The 22,482-nt window shown below is 46.2% G+C and overlaps 1 protein-coding gene across 8 annotated transcripts in view; it reads left to right on the top strand.

Annotated features, from left to right (window-relative positions):
- The window catches only part of hipk2 (homeodomain interacting protein kinase 2), a 66,226-nt gene that overhangs the window by 5,938 nt on the left and 37,806 nt on the right, over positions 1-22,482 (top strand). For 7 of the 8 annotated variants that reach the window (XM_078949103.1, XM_078949102.1, XM_023956100.2 and 4 more), the window contains exon 2: positions 12,730-13,885. In XM_078949103.1, the coding sequence (XP_078805229.1) occupies positions 12,730-13,885 (1,156 nt within the window). Of the gene's footprint in view, positions 1-4,524; positions 4,662-12,729; positions 13,886-22,482 lie in introns of those variants that run through there. The other variant, XM_023956099.2, reaches the window with a different exon arrangement.

Raw genomic sequence — 22,482 nt, 5'->3', positions numbered from 1 at the left:
GAAAAATGGTTTGCACATTTTTAATCAAGCCTTTCATAACCTCCCCTATTTTTTCGCTCCCGCCGAGGGAATGACGTGTGGTCGGCGCTGGAGGAGGAGGGGGGCGGTGTGTGTGGGGGGGGTTAATGTTTACAGACAGATATTAAAATGAGCAGAGAGGTAATGAATTACACAGCCAGATTAGGAGGATGGGGCCTTTTAGGTTGCACGCGCTCATATTCTGTGTCGCAGTCCTGGGCGCCACCGTGTGCGACCCCGCCCGACGTGGACTGAGTACCCACGCCAGGCCCCCCACCCCCATCAGTGCTGCTGGCTCCGGGAAGCGGAGCGGTGGGCGGATGGCTGCAGGTACGCCGCTCCGCTTGGCGTGTAACCAAAGGACTTCAAAGCTCGGACGAGCCCCCGTTTGTGTCCGGAGCCGGGGCGAGGGGGGGGGGGGCAGAAGCCCCAAAGCAGACAGGAGACGAGAACCTGAGGAGTCAAAAGAGGCAACAGGCATGAAAATGAGCAGCTTTAGCCCTTTTCCCACCTGCTTTGGCTCAGTGGCTCCTAAAGTCACCTTCCTTCCTTCCTTCCTTCCTTCCTTCCTTCCTTCCTTCCTTCCTTCCTTCCTTCCTTCCTTCCTTCCTTCCTTCCTTCCTTCCTTCCTTCCTTCCTTCCTTCCTTCCTTCCTTCCTTCCTTCCTTCCTTCCTTCCTTCCTTCCTCAACATGAGAAATGTCTCTCATTATTGCATTAGCATTAGAACTGTTGTAACCCCCCCCCCCTTCCCATGTCCTCCTAACCGGCTCTATTAGAAAAACTCTTTTCAAAAGGCAACAAAAACGAGCTCAAAGGTTTTTATCATTTTGCCTTTATAAGATGCGGTTCTTCATCAAGTCAATATTCATCTTTTTAAAATATTTTCCGTTGCACCTAAAGACTAGAAGTGAAACCTTGACGAGCCCCTGATGATCAGCCAGATCATAAAAAGGTTACTGATTCAGTTTGACGTTCCTGCTGTTCCTCCAATGATGCTCCAAGGACCAAAAAGGGGCGGAGCAGCGTCACTCCTACAGATCCCAGAGAACATGTCTAGGTTTAGTCTTGTTTACTGCGATTATCCTCCAACGCATACTTTTGTTTGTTTCTTATGTCATTTATTGTTTATGAACAGACAGCGATGTGATTTAAAAACATCTTTTGAAAGCATTTTTGCCAAACAGAGCTGAATTTCTGACTCGCCTCATGCTTATTGCAGCATTAAAAGGAGAAAAAAAAAAGGTCTGCTCACCTTTTAGATGTGCTCCTCACTTCAAAGCCGGAGGCGCATTCAGGGTGGCGTGCGGCGCTGCCTGGAAGCCTTTTGAACTGACCCCTGCATTCAGCCTGACAGACAGAGATGGAGAGGGAAAACGGCGAGTGACGGCGCCGGGAAAAAGCGCCGCAGAAACAACAAGATGGGAGGAGGAGGTGGTGGTGTGGTGGAGCAGAGATGAATACCTTCATTTGGAGGCCCATTAGCCTCAGCGGCAAAGACAGAGGTCAGGGGGTAGGGGGGGGTTTGCCTGGAGGAGGTTGCGGTAATGGCCGCAGAGTTGTCGGGGGTTGCAGATCTGTCCGTTGGCTGTGCAGGTCCCAATTCAGCCGCTTTTACCTTAGCAGGCCTCAGAGACCAGGACGACATCGGAGGTCGGTTCGGATGTTAGGAAGACACAAACACGCCAACCGTAGAGGCAGAATTTCTCTGGGAACCCGGGAAAACAAGTGAGACTGGGATAAGCTAACGTCTAGCCCAGGGGAGGGCAAACTTCATGACTCGTGGGGCACTTAGAGTATTTGACACGAGGGCCGGACCAGGAGCAGATGCGTAGAGGGTTTCGGAAATCCACCTGATAAGAGATAAAATAACAAAAGCACACTTTAAATTTGATTAAAATTTGATCACTAAACTTTAAAACAGAACATTTTGGAGGGTTGACTTTAAAACTGTGGCTTTTACTCTCTTTTTAGTCCCAATTGCATCAATGGTTTGATGGCCCTGGAGGAAAAATGCAAACTTAAGAGAAATGCTGCATTCATGCGTTGTTGGAATGATCAGGAAAATGACTTTCCGACCTGAAAAACACACATGACCGTCAGAAAAAAACAAATCCTCCATTAACACAAGAATGCAAAATCCCTTACTGCACCTCAGCAAAGCTCAATTTATGTGTAGACACCAGTTTTACAGGGAAAAATAAAACATTAATAAGGATTATTAATATAATTTATTCCGGCTAGGCGGGCCAGATTAAATAGTTAAACGGGCCGCATTTGGCCCCTGGGCCGTAGTTTGCCCACCCCTGCTCTAGCCTATCCCCTCCATGGACTGTTTAAGAACTGGACTGACTCCTCCCCCCTGGCGTTCCAAACAGGAAGTGGTTCCAAGAAGCCAAAATCCCATAGACTTCTGTAGAGAAATAAACAGCTGTCCATCATTCTATTGGTCAAAGGAACCGTTCTGGCTCTGATACCTTTTTTTTTTATATCTTCTTGAAAATCCTCATTTTTTATTTATTCAAATTATAAACCGACCAATCAGACGCCTCAAAAAAGTAGGCGGAGCCTAAACCCTTTGTTTATAGATTTTGTGTAGCGCGTTCTCAAGTGGTAGGGGTGTGGCCTTCCAATAAGCTCACTCCTGATTGGCGAGAGTGGTTGCCATAGAAACGTCGACAATAGTAATTACTGCAGTTCCAGTTTTATATCAAAAAACTATTCTCATTTGCCAGGAAATAGTTTTATTTTTTCTAAAACAAAAGTAAACCTTTAAAGCACTTAACAAACTAGTGTTACATGTAAACATGCATGGTATGCATTCATATAGCAATAGACAGAAAAGGATAGGAGAGACAAAAGCTTAATGTTTAGTCATTGTCATATTTGTGTCTATATCTACATGAGGACGGAGTTTAAACAGCAAACATTGTTAGTGGAGACCTGCTACTGTGGATGGTTGGAACAGCCGGTTTCATTTCAAGGTGCCATCAGATTTAAATATATACTTGTCGTGCGTCGCAGCTCAGTGTGGGGCTGTCGAGGTGTTTCCAAAAGCCTCGTCTTGCTGGGTTTTTGCCATTTGGTGACTGTTTTGTGACGATCTTCACTCAGAAACAGAGGCAGAAAACCTGTTTGTGTCCAGAACGTGTTTACAGACAGAAGCGGGAAAAGCGCCGCCGCTGCCTTTGTGGCCTTCAAGCTTTATTAAGCATCCACTTGTCGAGACATCTTGAAGGGGAAAAAAAGGCCGAGGAGTCTAGATTAGTGCGATCTGTAGACGCTGAGACCAGATTCACACATCCCGCTGAAATTTCACACACTCCTGATGTCAGGGGACGCCGTGGCGGCAGGAGCTCCAGCCACCATACAAGACAGAACAGACTCTCTCTGTCGTCTTTCTTTTTTAATGATGGTTTTCTCTCACAGGTTTCAAAACAGGACGTTGGCAGACTCTGTGGTTTCTGTGTCACCACTCGCATAAACGAACAGTGAGAGTCGACCAGTTTCGTTTTCTGTCCAGGAACAAATCTTCAAACATATTCCTCTTACAGTCACTTCTATTTTTTTATGCCCCAGTGTTTTGGAAACACAGGAAGTGGAGGCCTCTGCCGCGCTCCAATGGTCTCCAGACTTCCTGGTCAGGTTTTACTGGTTCTTTGGGTTTCTGCCTCAGGTGGGGCATTTGGTGAATCCTCTAGGGTGTCTGTTGTTGTATTTTCCCTCTTGTGAGGAGTCAGAGATGTCTTCGGGAGCCGGTCGTCTCTCTGACGTCTCCAATGTGTTCAGAATGCAGCTGCCCGTCCTCTGGTAGGAGGACGGAAGACAGACCACAACACGCCCATTTTGGAATCGCTCTGTGCTTTTTAGGTTTCATTTTATGATTCCTGTATTTGTTTTTAAATCTTTACATGGTCTTGCCCCGCCGTAGCTCTCTGAGCTTCCCTCTGCTTGCTCGCCGGCCCGGTGCCTCAGATCAGCTTCGTCTGGAGGTACCGAGGTCCGGACGGAAGCTCAGAGGGGTCAGAGCTTTTGCCGTCGCTGTCCATTTTTAAAACCCGTTTTTTAAAAACTCCTTTTTCTGCTCTGGCTTGTAATCCAACATGAGACTTTCTTTTATTGTACCGTCTTTATCTCCCTATATTTAATCTTTGGTTTTAACGTGTTCTAGTGTTCGTTTCTTTTATTTCTTTATGTCAACTGCTGTTGGACGAAAGCGCTTTTGAAATAAAGTTGAGTTGAGGAGCAGCAAATGTCCCAAACCTTGATGGGTGAAGACAGATTTGGAGAACCTGAGGGGCTCAGACGGTTGCATAACCACCAGCACCAACATGCATTCATTCCTGCGTACTTTTGTTGTCTTCTGTGGCGGTAAGGATGCTCAGCCGGACCGTCCAGCTGCTTCTGTCAGATAGTAAAGCAGCAGCAGCAGCCTCTAAAGCTAAAAACACGCCCCAAACTCATTCAGAGGGACGGGGTGAGACCACTAGGATGTCTCCCCCCAAAACCCTTCATGTGGTCTCAACGTTTGATATTTTTGCAAAACTGAAATTCCCCGAGTGAACTCTGTTACTCTGCTTCTTCAGAATGGACCGTACCGGACTGGGAGGAAAGTTGAGTTGGTGCAGGATTGGTACCCCCCAGGTACTGTGCCGTCTCTGCCTTCAGAAAACGTTTGCTTCAAGTTCTAAAGATGAACTTTTTCGGACCGTTTTTTTGCGTTTGCACGTGGAACAAACATCCGATCGGCTTTTTGTATTTGCATATCACCCATCTCTGCCCTTTACTTAAACCCAGATGTGTTGTGGGAGCGGCAATGGTGCTCTGTGTGTGTGCGTGTGTGTGTTTCGGGGCAGCCCAGGCAGGCGATCAGCAGAATCCGTCCTCCTCTGATCAATTTCCCAGGTTTCGGTGTTTTCTGCCTCACGCCGCTGTCCCTCCCAGAGTCTCTCAGCGGAGCAGAGGGCGTTCCTCTCTGCATGTAGAAAGGATAAGCGTCCCGGTGCGGCTGCTTATCGAGCGTGTGTGGCCGTGCACGGCCTGCCACTGTTTGCATCTGCACACACACACATGCATTTGGCTGCTTTGATGTGGTGGAGATGCAAGCATCGTCTGTAAATGCAAGCAGAGGAGATGTTTTTCTGCTCCGTCTCTGTAAAGTGGATGTTCTCAGCAAACACGCGGTTTGATTAATACGGAGTGGAGCTCTCTGACACCCCCTCTTCAATCTCCTCCCCTCGCCGCCTTCACGCCGCACCTGGTTAGGCTGACCCGGCAGTGTAAACAAGGCAAATGTTTTTTCGCACGCCAGCCGTTTTTACGAGCACATTTACAGCTCCTCTTATCTGCTGACGGTTGTCTTGGGGCCAGAAGGCGTTTTTTTTATTCACCAGCTCGGTGTTTGCATTGAAGCTTTACTGCTGTGGCTTATTTAGACCCTTAGAAAGTTATGATGCGCATGTGTTTTGGTCGTTTGCTGTTGTGCGTCCTCATTTGTGGACACCAACAGGCCAGGCTGCAAAAAGAGGAGGCCTAAGAAAAGGAAAGGAAGCTCCTCGCAGGAGGTCGTCTTTACTTTACAAGAAATCTTAAGAAATATCAAAATCTAGAAACAAGGAGTTCCACACAAGCATTCAAAGAGGGAAAAATAATCGAAAAACCCTGACTGCTGGATAACATTACCTCTAATTGAAAGTTTTACAGCACAAAAATTAGTCTTTTTTATTATTATTTCCAAAGTTCCAAATCAGCTGTAAAATAAGATGATGTATTAACGACCAGAAATCTTCAAAGTAAAAGCAAAAAATGCTGCAAAAAAAAGGAAAAGAGCCGTTATCTTAAGAAGAAAATAACTAGAAAGTAGTGAAATGAGCTGCAACTTTTACTTAACAAGAAATCGAATGAAAAAATATCAAAATCTAGAAACGAGCAGTTCCACACAAGCACTCAAAAAGAAATACAATAAGGCAAAAAAAAAAAAGCTGTTGGATCAAATTATTTCAAATTGAATGTGACACAGCCCAATAAAAAGTATTTTTCTGCTAGCTCTAAGCAAAAACTTTGTATTTATATGAACCTAATTGTAGTTTATGTTGATTACTGTGACTTATTGTAGAACACAATGAGAAGCACTATAATAATAATCCTCATAAAATCCTATTCTTAGAACATAAATCTACACGGGGTTTTTTTCCAGAATAATGACATAAATGTAATTTACTGAACTTTAAAATAAGTTCCCTGTAGTTGAACCAAAATCTACAGACATTTCTAATTTAGCAAAAGGATTTGGATTCCCAATGTTAATCATTGGGAAATGATTCTTCAAATGAGTATTTAGACTCTAGACCCCATCTCTTAATGAAACAAAAACCTCTCACTGTGGTGACGTTAAGAATAAGGTTTGGAGCACAGAGAAGTTCAAACACTTCAAACTACATGAATGTCTGAAATCTTCGTGAGGATCAAATAGTTTGTAGTTTTTCATGTTAGGCACCGAAACTTTCCAGTTTACAGTTTAGTTCAACAAAACCAGTCACCATTCACAAAAAAAATCTCTGCTTAGAAATGTGATGTAGAGTAAATGTTTGGTTGCCTTAAAACACGAATCCTTTTAAGATCAAATGTCTCGACAAGATATTTGTTTGTTTGTCTAAAATAAGACGTCACATTTTCCTGAAAATGAAATAGAAAGTTAGTTTTATTTAGGTTGCGATTGACCAGCTCAGGGGCCTTGTGGTAGAGTGTCCGCCCTGTGACTAGAAGGTTGTGAGTTCAAATCCAGGGCGAGTCACACCAAAGACTCAACAAAATGGGTTGGACTGGGGGGGTCAATCTACCAAATGGTTCCGGACTGCAGGTGTGACAAACCTAGGTGTGTGACAGATAAGTAAGGGTTAATGGCCGTCGTTAAAAAGTGATAATGCATACTTTGAAGGCCATTATCCTTAACGCATATCTAGCAGCCAATCAGAATTGAGTATTCACCCGGACCATGGTATAATGAGACTTTAACTAGGCTATGAGACACTCGGTGAGATTTACGGTGGGGGTGTTCTCTGATATTTCGGCCGATGTTGGCTGATCGTGTAGTTCCACAGCTGAGCGAGCGAGCGAGCGGCAGCTCAACATGCTGTTTTATCCGTGAAAAGTTAGAACATGAGCTGGAGGGACACGTGTTCTCTTTCATGCGTTTGCAAACCGGAACGCCGCTGCGAGGGGGGAAAGCCTGATGGAGCAGCAGCTCGTCAGAATCCCTCCACTCGCTCGCCTGATGACTATAAATAAGCAGCTAAAAAGGTAGATAGGATGGTCAATAGTGGCCCCCAGAGAGGGGAGGGAGACTGTTTGGTGTCAAGCTCCCCCACCGGCTGGGGTTTGGAGGCAGCCACACAAGGCTGGACTGTTCTCTATGGACGAGTTGTTATTTCTGCTGCATTTATTTAGCCAGGCTCTCGCTCTCTGTTTACCTCACGCATGTAGCATTACCTTTATTAAAGATGTCTATCCAGACAGCTGACATGCTTCATAAAAAAAAAACAGAGATAAGGGGGAAAAGGAGCTTCCACACGGAAATGACTGCATCATATTTGACTGGGTTTGTGTTTTATTTGAAATGTGTCAGAGGTTGGTAAAAGGAACAGAGGTTCACGCCAGAAGACCGCAGTGAGCTGTGAGCTAATGCTCAGTCTAGACAGTCAGAAGTCATTTCATTAGACGGCGATTTAGCCCCCACCTTTTCCCAACGCCCTCCAGTCCTGCAGGCTCTGGATGCTCATCCCAGCCGGACGGTCTCCAGCAGACGGTCCTCTTCAGGCTGGAGACGCAGATCCAGACAGACCGCCATTTGGCGGCCGTGGAGATTTAAGGTCGCTTTCCTCGGACCCTTTCATTTAGTTTAGTTTCTAATCAAACTGTAAGATTAAATCTGTCTGTGCAAAAATTGTTAAAACACTCTGATCATCCTTTGAATTAGTTATGATAATGCAGTTTGCAGCCAAAATCCAAAAAACCTAGTTTCTGCGGAGCGGCAGGAGTTCATTCGAAACAGGTCCCTCTCCCCATTGCTGAGAGCTCTCTGTTTACATTCTCTCTGTCTACAAGTGGATGCATGAGGATGGAGCTTGTGGCGCATTTTCTACATATGTTTTCATCTGCTCCTGACTCACTACGATTTATATAAAGAAATACTCTTTAAGCCCAAGTTTCTTAGAAATTCTGTGTAAAATGTTGGAAAAGAAAAGAACATTTTTCTCCAAGCGGGTCTCTTCATTACGCAGAGCTGCTCTGCAGGCTAGCTGGTCCTCATCGGTTGTCTGCCTCGTTGTTTGGCGGGAATAAATGAGAAGCTTAATGAGCAGAAGCGGGTCACGGGCGAGGATTCGAGGACGCCTCTCCAAAAACCCCATCCTCCTTTCAGCCATCTCTCGCCCTCACACGGCTGGCGGGAAAGCCTTGATCCACCCAAAAAGCAGATTACCAAAGCCCCTGACAGAGAAGTAATCTCTCTGAAAACACAGACTATTACCATTTCAACATGCTGCCTCTAAACAGGGGAGAATGCCTGCCTGGAAAGCTTAATTGCAGTGTGTGGGACGCTCTCTGTTCCTTTAGGTATGTTAAATAGAAAGCCTCGGCTTCTGCAGACATTCCAGCATTGTAAATGTACAACAATGGCTCTTTACAGCTCCGCCGCTTGGCGCAGAGTTCAGAAATTCAAGTGAAGTAGCTCTGGAAGGTGCTTTGTTCATAAACTACTGCGTGAAGTTTCTGGCTGGTGGAGTTCTCTGACATTTTAACAACAGTTTAACTGAAAGCTGATTAATGGGGTGGGGGCTGAGGCCTTTTTTCCCCAAGTAAATATATATATATATAATAGTTTGCATTGTTTTTGTTGTTGAATGTTGTCGCGAGATAACATTCCAACTATCTGACCTCCTTCTTCTGGTCCGTTGAGCGACTTATCAGTGTTCTGCACAGGGCTCTGTTTTGGTGACTTTTCTTTTCTTGGTTGAGGGTGATCCGCGCGGCATTCCGTTCGTTGCACCGTGCCGCCAACGAACTTTTGGCCGTAAGCTGACAAAAGGCCAGTGAGTTACTGCAGTGCTGGGAGAATGTGACGGATACAAACACAAAGACTCTCAGTCATATCCAATAAAACCTGTTATCCGTGATTATGCAGGAAAACGTTCAGTGTTTAACCCTTGTGCTATCTTGTTGGGTCCAGATGACCCCCCCTTCCATTGAGGTGTTCTCCCTACCATGACGAAGGTGGATAAAGGTGGAAAGATTTCATGTAATCCATGGACACCAGTGAAGATCACAAATCATTGAAGAAAAAAGCTTCAGATGACCCCACTCTCAACCGTGCCTCCAAGGCCCGTTAACGTTGGGAGTGGGGTCATCCGGACCCCACAAGATAGCACAAGGGTTAAACAGGAACATGGCTCCTGCGTGTCCATGCATCGGCCTGTGGTTATCCTGTCACGCTCGCAGTCCGACACCGTCGACGCTGCTGTGTGACGCAACCATCTTTCAAATTATTTTTAGCGTAAAGTCCAGGCGCAGGAGTTGGTAATCCAAGGAGTGACATCTGGCCCTCAGGGCTTATGTGATTAGCAGGGAGCCTTGCCCCTAATAGCCCAGCGGACGTTCTTCATTACCTCTCTGGACGACCACAGCTTTGCCACCACATTTGAAGTGAGCAGGTCACTGCATTCTAAACAAAATATAAAGAGGAAAAAAAACAAAACCTGATGGCTTTTTGGAGCCCAGATGGGTAGATATCATGGATAAGGCTTAAATCAGCTGATATCATGGAAAAGCTATGATAAATAAGCTAGTGTGCAGCTTACTGTGAGCCCTCTAATATGAAGTGCAACTTAAATCCCGCTGCATTAGGGCTAAGACCAGATGACCGTAGAGATAACCAGAGCGTCAAAGGGAGGAGAAAAAAAAACAGGCAGACATTAAGGCCGTGTCACACAGCCACTACGTACATTTGGCGTGCAATAAGCGCAAAATGTACGTATTGTATTAGTCATACGTGAATATGGGTGGAAAAAGCGTGAATTTTCAAAGGGGTATCACAAATGAACCACGTTAGAACCACAGAGGTAAGGGTTAATGGCCGACAGAGTGTGCATTATCAGAAATTAACGCACGACATGAAAGCCTTACCATCGAACGGCTGCTTCCACGGAGTGTGTTAATTGCTATAATGCTTACACCATGGTCACTTGCAAAAGAAATACATATTCAGCCAGATTTTAGTACTTTATCCTTCTTATTTTTCCAGTTTGGATCGCTTTTTTTCGTGGTGCGGCCCCCTCAGCCGGTGCTGACCTCGACTGCAGCGGCAAAGGAAAGCGATATCTATGCTGATGATCATGATGTGTTAAATAAAGCATCAGTTGAGAGAGAAAGTTCTCCTCTTCCCGCTAGTTTTTGTCCAGACGATGAAGCTGAAGTTTGTTTTAAGGATCTAGCGCAGTGATACAAAACATTTAAGCTACGTGACCGGAACTAGTTTTTTGAACGTGCGGTTATCACTTTTTAATGCACACCCAGCAGCCAATCAGAATCGAGTATTCACCCGTACCATAGTATTAGAACGAAAATAAGTATAAGCGTGATTATTGCACTGTTTGTATACAATTCATTAGTGATTCATGCGTCTAATACGTAATTTGAACGTGACATGTGCGCCGTCTACGCGATATAAAAGTTATACATCAGTGGTACATGTGTGAAAAGTCCATTAAACGTGCATGGAACGGTCGTGGAGAAGACACACATTTGCGTATGAATCTCTCAAAAATTATGCACAACTGCATAAGATTTTCGTGATATTTGCATTTGCATGTAAACTGTGTCGTTCTTAACCGGAAAAATTTTGAACAGCTCAAAACCGAAACCCTTGACGGACATCTGCCCACATCAACAAAGTGAGTGACACAGTTTTAAAATGAAATAAAAATGAGAGTTTAGGCTGCATGAAGCATTCTGAGGTCCGGAAAGGCTAATAATGACGTTTTTGTCTGCAGAACAAAACAACCAAAATGGGTGTTTTTTGAGTATTTATTTATTTTCTGTGACACACAACTTCAGCAGCAGCAAAAAAACAGACTTCAGGGGCTCCCTTTGTGTCTTTTTCTGTGCGAGTTTGTTGTGTGCACAGGGCTGAAAAAACTCTGTGAATCATGCATGACTTGATCAGCTGCAAGGCCTAATTGTGAGTTGGCATAACCAGGTGGAAGCTCTTAGTAATTTAGGCTTTTTTGTTTTTTTACTGGTTTAAACCCGGCGTTCTAAATAATCTTTGCTGTGCTGCAGTGATCATCTCTGGGTCACAAACACGCTCGCTTGCAAAGTGAGAGATAAAGGAAAGGCACTATTTTTGGGCAGCTGTTTGCTCGGAGAGGCATTTGCTTATTCTGAGCAGCTCGTTCCCAGGAGCTCCGAGCACAGCCTTGGTTTTGTTTTGTTGTCTTCAGGATCTGTGAAGGAGCTTTAGAGCCCCTCTCCTGCTTACACTGACTCACACAAAAGGTTCATCCTTCACCTTCCCAAAAGTCTGCAACTGAGTACCAATAATTGCTGGGCTGTGCGTCGGCTCTTTGGGTTTTTCTGCCTACTTTTTGTGTTTCGTTTTGTCCCCATGAAAGGCTTCTCTTTTAGCATTCATGCAGCTTGTTTACACGCCTGCACATGGGAACAGTGGGAATTTCCTCTTTTACAACCGGCGGTTTGCATGAGCTTTACCCAATCTCAACCGAATGTAAATCTTTTTAAATGTTGCCTGACGTGGTGAAAACATTTACAACCAGGTAGCTTCAAAACAGCTTGTGGTCATTCTGTCCTGCGCGGCAACGGCATTATGGGATGGTTTGGTGATTTTCACATTTTTCCACAATTTGGGAAAATACCATTTTTGTTGGAGCCACCAGGTTAAGTCTACAACTCCAACCAAACTTTCATTGACCTTTGACCTAAGGAAAAGGCTTCCATCTAGAATTTTCCACACACAAAAAAAAATCCCCTATAGTACTACAAATTTAAACTGCTCACAGGGATTTCGATCTGTCGCCTTCTTACTCCTCGAGCATCATTGGAAAAATGTTCGTTTTTAAAGTTTGTAGATTCTGAACGGTCTTATCGTGGCGAGCTCCCACAAGTGGCGTTTCCCTGTTGCTCGCACATTTTTTTGAACAAAATGATATGACACATGATCTGAGCATATTGGGAACGAGGGCGCGGTCAAAAAATGACCTCCGGAAATCCAAAGGTTAGCTTCCAAAAATGACACAGACCTGTCCGTCTCCAGCAGGTGACGTAGTTAAAGGGACCAAAAGGGTTGCTATGGAGATAAAACCGACACAAAAAGTGTCTTGTATGTATGTGTCACGTGCAACGATGACCAGGGTGGCCGGGGAAGACGGCGGTAATCAGGAGCGTGTAGCACCCGCTCAGACAGTGAGGGTGGGTCAAAGGGCGGGTGGCGAGGGCGGGGAACGCCTGCGGGCCGTACAACGCGGCTCGCAGCTTTAATTCTATATTTATTTGACTTTTTCCTTCGGGCGCTGCTCTCACCCAAGCACTTTTTATTTAAAGCTGGGAGCTACCACTCATGTTTCATACACTCTCAAATTCCTAACCTCTCATTTTGGTTTCCTTCCCTGCCCCCCCCCCCCCCCCCCCCCCCCCCCCACAGGTATGGCCTCGCAAGTGCAAGTGTTCTCCCCTCGCACTCTCCAGTCAAGTGCCTTCTTTAGCGTAAAGAAACTGAAGGTGGAGCAGAGCTGTAACTGGGATATGACAGGGTACGGCTCACACAGCAAAGTCTACAGCCACAGCAGCAGCAAGAACGCGTCGGCCGCCAGCGGCATCAACAGCTCCCTGCAGGTCGCCAGCGCCACCCTGCCCTACGAGCAGGCTCTCATCTTCCCCGCCAGCGCCGGCCACATCGTGGTCGCCTCGGCCAGCAGCACTTCAGGGACCATCGGGTCTCTGCTGGGCAGCGGGGGTGGAGGGAACAGCAGCGGCAGCAGCAGCAGTGGCGGCGGCGCCGGGGGTTGCAGCGGAGTTCACAACCTGACGCGCCGCAGCACGGTGAGTCTTCTGGACACTTACCAGCGATGCGGGCTTAAACGCAAGAGCGAGGAGCTTGAGAACAACAGCAGCGTGCAGATCATTGAGGAGCACGGCCCATCCATGATCCAGAACGGAGGAACCAGCGGCGCCACGGTGGCCACAGCGGCCACCGCCACGTCCACAGCCACGTCCAAAAACAGTGGCTCCAACAACGAGGGAGACTACCAGCTGGTGCAGCACGAGGTCCTCTGCTCCATGACCAACACCTACGAAGTGTTGGAGTTTTTGGGACGAGGAACCTTTGGACAGGTGGTGAAGTGCTGGAAGAGGGGCACAAACGAGATAGTGGCCATCAAGATCCTGAAAAACCACCCTTCGTACGCGCGGCAGGGTCAGATCGAGGTCAGCATCCTGGCACGCCTCAGCACGGAGAGCGCAGACGACTACAACTTCGTGAGAGCCTACGAGTGCTTCCAGCACAAGAACCACACGTGCCTGGTGTTCGAGATGTTGGAGCAGAACCTGTACGACTTCCTCAAACAGAACAAGTTCAGCCCCCTGCCGCTCAAGTACATCCGGCCGGTGCTTCAGCAGGTGGCCACGGCGCTGATGAAGCTGAAGAGCCTGGGGCTGATCCACGCCGACCTGAAGCCAGAGAACATCATGCTGGTGGATCCGTCCAGACAGCCCTACAGAGTCAAAGTCATCGACTTTGGCTCCGCCAGCCACGTCTCCAAAGCAGTCTGCTCCACCTACCTGCAGTCCAGATACTACAGGTAAGACCATCCACCCATCTACAGAACCCGCTGAGTGTCTTTTGGGGTCACGGGGTCGCAGGACCACCCAGCTGCTGCTGGGCGACCTGAACAGGTCGCCAGTCTGTTGCACGGCGACCAAGACATGGTTGGAAATGTCATCAGTTGAGGGATTTCATTGACTCAGAAACAAACTCGTTTGGTTCTGTTGCATCTGGATTGTGTTGCCTTTCCAAGCCTCTTGGATTTATTGCTCATTTAATGGGAAAGTTCTCAAAGTCGTGTTAAATATTTGTCCAAACATTCCGACTTTCAAACGGCCTAATGAGCTGCTGCCGAAGCCCACCCGGGATTCCTGCTTTCTGCTCTTCTGCTGCTTGTTTACCCCATTAGTTAAACCCATTTTTAATGTGGAACGGGGCAATAAAACACTTGACGAATAGCCAGACGCGTTTTGTGTTTCGTAAGGTAAAACAAAGCCGTGTTGGTGTTACTTTGATGATTAGAAAGAACCTGCTTAGTTACTCCACATCTCGCTCTGAGAAAAACAAGCAGGACCACAGGGATTTCTGCTCAGTAGTATCGGGAGGTTCTTTTTTTGGTGGGTGGGGGGAACAGGGCCGTTTCCTGTTTAGAAAATGGTCCAGGGAAACTTCCCCTGAAGAGAAGTCATGTGAGGTGGCAATCGGCCCTGCAGGCATCCAGACCCCGGGACCCTGTGTCCCCCCTCGTCACTGACCGGCTCCCATTTCCCCCGGGACAGCAGCGAGGGGTCAGCCCGAGTTCTCCTGTAATATGTGCCTGTAACCCACACCCCCGGGCCTCACGTGACAACCAGATGATTTGCTGGGAAGACCTCTGGTTCTTCTGCCGTTGCTCCAAAAAGTATTTTCATCCACAGCGAACGGAATGTCCAGGTTTCAGTTGATCGGTTTTTGGAAACAGTGAGGAGTGGGTGTCCTGCTCTTTTTTTTGGGGGGGGGGGGGTCTTTCCTGATGCTTTGGGCTGCAGATGATAGAAGAGCAGGTGTGTCAGTTATGAAAAAAAACCCACAGGTGTGCTTTTTCCCAGAAGGCTTTGGTAGCATTTGGAGTTCAGACCGTCTGCATTTGTGTCTATAGCTGCATCAAACATGTTATTAATATTCTAGAATTGTCGAAAAAACACAACCGTTTTCATTAAATCACAATTGTGCGACTGAGCACAAACCAAATCACGCGATAAGTCGTTCAAAAACACGGTGACGGATGTGAACAATCCTTTCTTTGATTGACAGCAGATGCATTTCTGCCTCGGCTCTAGCGCTCATCATCATCATCCATCAAAGGAGACGTCTGAGTCTTCTTCAGGCCGTGGAGCGGAGAGCTCCTTACACGTGGGAGGGGCTACGGATTAAACCATTTTGGGAAATGATGTTTGATGATTTCCAGAACAGCTGTGGATCCAACTATTCCACATGACACGCCCAACTTTTGATGAGCTGTGATGCTGTGGGACCTCTGGTGGCGCCCGCTGTGCAGCGCCCGCTGTGCAGCGCCCAAGGCAGCCGGGTCCTACCGAGACGTGCATCGCCATTCGGTTGTTGGTCATGTGACTCATTTCATTAGGAAAATGTGTTTCCATTGTAATTTTGTGAAATATGCCAATTCAGCTACGCCTCAAAAACCACCTTTTCACCTCTTTTATCGCTAATCCAATTTGCGCCATTTCCTAGTCGAAGATAACGCAGTGAGTTTCTGGGATGAAGCATCTGAAAACATCTCTGTCTTTCATGGAGGAACCTGTATAGGAACAGGTCGGTTATGTTGGTTAAGCATCTTATCCTAAAATAAACTGCGCCGACAAGCAGGTTATGGAACGTTCCTGTTTGTTTTTTGTGGAAGAGACGGAGGAGATCATCCCTTCATTTCCTCTCGTCAGCAAAAGGAAGGACAGAGAGACTCAGACTCAGGAAGAGGCGCCATCAAGCAGAGAAAACCTGCATCAGGAATTTCAGAATCAGGATGTTTTACAAGTTATTTGAATGAGATGGTTGGAGATCAGCACCATGAGTTCCTTAGCTCTGATGCAAAAACTGAATCTTTAAGTAAAAAGCCCCTTTTTTTTCTTAATTTCTGTCTTGCATGAAAAATATTCTTATTAAGACATATTTTCAACCAATTTCTTAAATAAGAGTTCTTGATTTCTTGCTTATTTAAAGAAAACGTTTCCAATTTGAAGAGTTAGAAAAGTGTTGGATTTAGTCCTGTTTTTGCAGTTCAGAGTGTGGGCAGCCAACAGGCCTGACTGCAGGTACGGTTCACCTGCAGTTCAAGAGCAGCTCCGGTGATCACTGAGGAGAAGATTCCTGTTCCCCTGCGTACGTCTGCATTCTCAGAGTGTAAAGTCTTGGTGAATTCTGACTGCAGGGTCACGAATACGACCTCATCTTTTCTCGTCACAGAAGCAGCTTCTCTGGACTTTAACACAGACGCTTTTTATTGTTCCTTGGATCTTCGAGTTGATCCGGATCCTGCCCCGATTACATAACTCTCCTGACCTGACCCTGCCGGCTCTTTTTATATTTGTTTTGTTTCCATCTTTTCGGCCCTCTTCCTTATTGCCAGTGATGTAACTGGTAAGCTTATAGCCTTGGTCACATAAAGGGATTATTGTCTCCTTCCGTTGGGATTTTTTGTCCTATTTATCTCATCAAGCTAAATCTATGAGGTTGGAGGTATGCAGAAAGGTGTTATTTAGGCTGCTGTGGAGTTTTTCCTGGCGGTGCAGGCTTTGTGGTGGGTGCTGGTAGGAAGATGGATATGAAATGTGAAGATACAGGCAGCAAACATTCCCACCCTGCCTGACTGTTGAACCCTATTATTTCCTCTTTACAAAGGAACGAAACACTAGTGAGTTCAGTGTTTTTCTTTTTCTTTTTCCCACTTAAAGACGTCTGGTTTTGAAGTGAGCAGTACGTGCAGCGTGTCTGATTCCATGCAGTTTCTCAGACTAATATCCCTCTTTCACGACTTGTTTTATCACCATTCGAGGCTTGTTTTGACACAATGGGGAAGGTTGTAATTTTGGTTTTTGGTTGGCCTCTAAATGAAGGTGCTTTTGCTGCTTATTCTTAACTCTGTGACACATTGCTGTTTTGTCAGATCTCCACTGCTTTAAAAAAAATCAACCGTTTACGCCCCTCTGAGCCCCTGGTGAAGAGCTGTCGTCATCCATCCACCAAACAAAAACTCTCAATACATCGTAGGACCTCCACCACCAGCTGCCGTTGCATTGTTTCTGTAAGATTACGCTGTTTGATTCCAGACAAGCGCTGCACATTTTTGTTTTGTCCGGATCCATGGAGGGTCGTAGAGACGGGCAGCTGCATATTAAGGGAAGGACAGGGTGTGTCGTAGTTCCCTTAACCCTTCTGCTACCTTGTGGGGTCAAAATGACCCCACTCTTCCATTGACGTGTTCTCCCTACCATGGCAAAGGTGGATAAAGGTGGAAAGATTTCATGTAATCCATGGACACCAGTGAAGATCACAAATCATTGAAGAAAAAAGGGTTCAGAGCACTGTCTAGTGGGTCTAGATCAGTGTTTTTCAACCTTTTTTGAGCCACGGCACACTTTAACCTTGACAAAAATCCCGCGGCACACCAGCATCCCAAAAAAAAACAACCAGAAACTCATAGTCTGTTTTAATCTACAGGCCCCCCCCCCCCCCCCCCCCCCCCCCGGCAATCTGACGTGCATTTTTGTGATAATTGTGGCAGAAAAAGCAGGAAGTTGCAGATGTGTTTTCTAAAAGATGTAATAAAACTTAAGTTACATACAAACTGTATGTTCGTTGTGGTTTCAAGACGTTTAACAAGGACGACTTATTGTACGCTGAGGCGCTGTCCCTTTAAGCCAATGCATCATGGGAGATGTAGTGTGAAAACTGCCAGAAAACGGCTGACAGACTCTCTTCTCTGAGCTTCATGGTTTTGTTCACTTGTTCCACGGTCTGATACCGGATTCTGTGGAAAGCTACACCGCTAAAGACGAGCTTTAGCTGGTGTTTTGTTGGAACTGACTGAGTTATGAGCTAAATTGGAACAAGGAAGTGAAGACTTTAAACACTTCTGATTGGTCAGACTGATTTCACTTTTCAGATAACAGTTATAGCTGCAGCTAAATCGCGTTACCGTCATTCTTATAAAAATGTCTTTAATAGAATTAAATAAACACAAAGAAAAAAGTATTTTATGATCTTTCATATTCCTAACTACTCAGTGTTTTATCAGGACCTGTTTGGATGAACACAGAGCTGATTTCCTGGAGATGGAAAATGTTTTTAGATCAATTAATGAGGGCAATTTTCCACGGCACACTTGACCATCTCCCGCGGCACACTAGTGTGCCGCGGCACACTGGTTGAAAAACACTGGTCTAGATGACCCAACTCCCAACGTTAAAGTGCCTAGGATAACACAAGGGTTACGGGACGTCGTGATAATGGAATGTAGCGTTTTCACTAGTGTATCCTGAAGTGTTCATTGGATAATGGAAGTTCTACTCGCTTATGACCAGGGCTGGGTTGCAAAATTTTCCAAACTGTTTCAAGGAAACATTTTTTAAAGTAACCATTTGTGGTCTAACAGTTTTCTTGCTAAAATCTTCTGGAATTAATTGTGAAGCAGCAGCGTGAGCTCCACCTAGTTTCCCAGCATCACCCGTTTGTTGACTTCAGTCCTTGTGTTGATTTATTTACGTTATTTATATCCTTCATTGACTTCACTGGCTTTGCTTACTCTCAGATTCTAGCACTGTCCTTGTTGGTGAGTCGGGGAGCAGAAATATTCCACAGGAGTGACCGAAGTCCATGGGACAGACTGGGATCACCAGAAACTAACTAGATGACTGATGCGCTTCCTCAGCCACCAGATTAGAACCAAATGAGATAAGATCTTTTTTTATTCCACCAGAAGAAACTTAAGCCATAACAGCAGCATTTTCAAAGCTCAGCACTGGGATTGTGCCAAAAGTTAGGAAATAATTCCAAATATATAAAAAATTATACAGTATGGAGTATAAAACAAAGTACCGTATAGTAGACCTGGAAGTGCTGAACAGATCACTTACTGGTTTCACATTCCTATCAGTGCAACCGGTTAAAAAAAAATTGTTTGGCACTGTAAAAGTCAATGAATTATCCTTTTTTTCCACAGCAGATTAGTTTCTGTTCTGCAGAACTTTTCCACCAACCGGCTCCTGGAGCCGGGAGGGCCCCCACAAAGGGGCTACAAGATAATATAATGTTTGAACAACCCAGAGGCTTAAAGCTGCATTACTGCACACGTGTCATCACCCCCCACCACCACCACCTGTGTGTGTATATAATTAGACGCACGCATCACAGATGTCACACACCTACACATGAATGCCGCCTGACGCTTGCAGGTAACGCTTAAAGAGTCGCCCAAGAGCTCGCTGTGTGCCGGTTAACGGCTGAAGCTAAAGCGGAATTAAGAGATCCTTTCTTTTCCTCGCGTCAGCAGAAACGATGGGACCGGGATCTGGAAGGCGTGGATTATGTGATAAAACGTCCCGCACACATCTAGAGAGGAGTGGCTGTTCTGACTGAGTGTAAGACGAGTCTCTGCCCCACCTGTCTGTCTGCTGGCATCACACAGTCAGAGAGACAGGACAGGCGTTCCAGCACATTTACGCTGCCTCCGTGAGAAACATCAAAGGCTCTTCTAATGAACCAGGTTGCTATTAGATACTGTTCTGTGAAGCGTGCGTTAAAGTGCATAAAGAGAGAAAGGGATCGGGTTGCCACAGACGAAAAGGTGGAGTAGAAAAGGGAGGAAAGACGGAGCAGCTGGATGGCTTTGCTCTGCTGTTAGTCCAGAGGTTTATCATCATTTTTGTTGTTATTGTAAGAAAACGTCTCGAATTAAGAAAGGAATGGAAGATGCAGATACATTTCTTAAGACTTTTTGTAGTCCTCTCCATCGGGTCCTGGAACGAGACCCTCCACCGCCGAGCGAGGTGAGGGTTCCTAATGCAGATGAGCTCTCATTTGGCCCTCCGTCTGCAGCTCCGTTTGACCTCTCCGGGCTGTTCTGTGTTGTTGAGAGCAGCTGCAGAGGCCGCTGATTATTATCAGGGACTGGCATACCAGGGGACCCCCCCCCCCCCCCCCCGTGCAAAAAAAAGATAATGACTGCACTGTGTATTTACTACTGAGCTCTTTATGACAGTTCTAAGGCCTCAGTGTGCATGGCAGAATTCTAATAACCTACGTCTCATTTATAATTTGCCTCTGGGCTTCTCCTCCATTATGTCTCCAAAGAGCAGTCAGCAAAGCAGGAGGCAGGTAGACGTGAAGCTAATTAAATACAGCAATTGGAGCATATGCATCCCAACATTTAAAGTTCGCCTTAAAATAGTACAAGAGTCTTTTTTTTTTTGAGTTTTTCCTCCATCCGGACCTGTGATTACACTCTGACAGGTGGCTCAGCTGTGTACAAAGCTGACGTAGCAAAAAGAGTCAAAAAAATTAAAAATATAATCTCAGATACTTGTCTCCCTTACAGTTTAATTTCCATACATTTCCCGGGATATTAAGCGGATGGTAAATTAAGCCGCCTTGAAGAAACGCCGTCCACTCAGCCCCACCAACGGCGGCGATCTCTCTGCTCTGCAGGGATCGTTTTTTTTTTTTAGACAGGAGGTTTTTTTTCCTCACCTATATGGTCGCATGCGTGAAGGAACTTTTTCCCCTCTGTCATTGTTTCCTGGAGTCAGCCTCAAATGGGGGGGGGGGTGATGCGACAGTGGAATTTTCCTCCCGTTTGCGTCTGAGAATCATTAACGACACAGGTGAAGGCGGGGGCGGCGGCTCTTGCATACTAATTCTTCTGTTTTCTGTGGAGCGGCGGTGGGCCGGTCAGGTGATGGGCGCCATCAGCCTGACTGGCACAGGTGCCCCCTGGGCTTAAATAAATCATGAGGCTGCCTGCTGGTCCCCCCCCCCCCCCCCCCCCCCCGCCCCCGCCTTGCATTTCCATGCCTGTATACTCACTGCCCCTCTGCAGAGAGCTGAAGAAAGGGGACGCTCCCTACTACTTCATGGTGCTTTGCCCCCCCCCCCCCCCCCCCCCATCCTCTCTTCCATCCACTTGCATGAATATTTAAAAACAGAGTTGGAAAATTAATAAGCAACAAGGCTGACGATGAAGGAAAAATCAAATGTGTCCGGCTTGGGACCCGGAAAGGTTATTAAGAAAAAAAGAGTGGTAGTTGGGAAGGGGGGGGGGGTAACCTGAGAGTCAGCTGTCCAGCTGGGGGGGGCGCTGGGAAAAGTGGGAGCTGTGGTGTGCACAGGCTCATGCTGGCTCCCATGAACAAAACAGATGCATTTGTTTTCTCAGTCGGAGGGGTTCGCTAATGTGCATCTACCGGGGTAAACAGTCTGAGTCATTTGTGGCACGCAAATGGTCATGGCCCCCATGGGGGGGTGGCCCTTCTGTAGTGGGGGTAGTTGATAAAGAAGCCTTTTTCCTAAATATTTGTCTTTTCCCATCATTTCTGCCCCCCAGAGCCGTTCTAACAGGATCCTCAGAGGTCTCCTTCACGTCCTTCTGTAACGGGCTCCCTCCACGCCGTCTGTCCTGCAGTCTGGTTAATCGCAGCCCACAATCCTGGTGACGGTTTTCGTCCTGCAAAAATGTTGCGATTTTTCCTTGCAGATGGCAGAATTAAATGAGGCTTTGTTCAAACCACTCAAGCTATTTTCAGCGCTCTCTTCATAAAGTCTGGGAGCGACTTTTCTGCACGACTTCTGCTGTTTTCCTCACAATTAGGGCTCGAAGTTCCCAAGAAAAGCAGAATCTTAGAGATTTTTTCACCTGGTGTTAGAAGAGGAACCAATAACGGAGGGGAAATCAGAATGGAGCTTTCCACAAAACCATGATTTAGAACAAGTCCTCATTTCCAAAAGCAATTTTTAGGTAATTATTGGAATAAAGGAAAACAATTAGCTTTTTAGCAAAAAGATATTTTCATAATTTTTGCAGCATTAGGCTGCTCTGACCCCGTTTGAAACCCTCATCCTGTCAAAATATGGTTGTGAAGAAAATCCTATTTCAGCCACGCTTGATAAATAATTTAAAATGACTAATAGCGCCTTGTGATGGGAATGTATCGCTGTGGCATATCGGATTGCTGTCGTTTCAGCCTTGGGCATGATTTGTTTGGAAAAAATAATTACTCCTGTGTTGGATCCTGGTTAAATATTAAAAGGGTTAGCATTAGGAATGGGGCAACATCCAAGGAAAGATTATGGTCTGCTTCTTGGCGTTGGATTTAGATGAACAGCTGCAAACAAAAAAAGGCATCATCAGTAAATGATGAACGTTGACTGTTTGCCACTGGGCCAAAAGCCGAATCCGGCGTTTTCTGAGCGAGGTGCTTTGGATTGTCTGATGGTTTCAGCCGGTCACTGAAGCAGAAGAACACGAGACTACGGTGATATCCGAATGTCCTCACTACTCCAGGGACTGTACTAGGACTGTCCAGTGTCCTTGACGTCATTCTGACTCGTGCTCGCTACCCATTTGCCGAAGTAAAAACGTCAGAA

Source organism: Oryzias latipes, chromosome 6 (assembly GCF_053564925.1).
Source record: "Oryzias latipes strain Hd-rR chromosome 6, Olatipes_Hd-rR_3.1".
In the NCBI taxonomy this organism is placed as follows: Eukaryota; Metazoa; Chordata; class Actinopteri; order Beloniformes; family Adrianichthyidae; genus Oryzias; species Oryzias latipes.
This window is presented reverse-complemented; position numbering and strand designations above follow the sequence as displayed.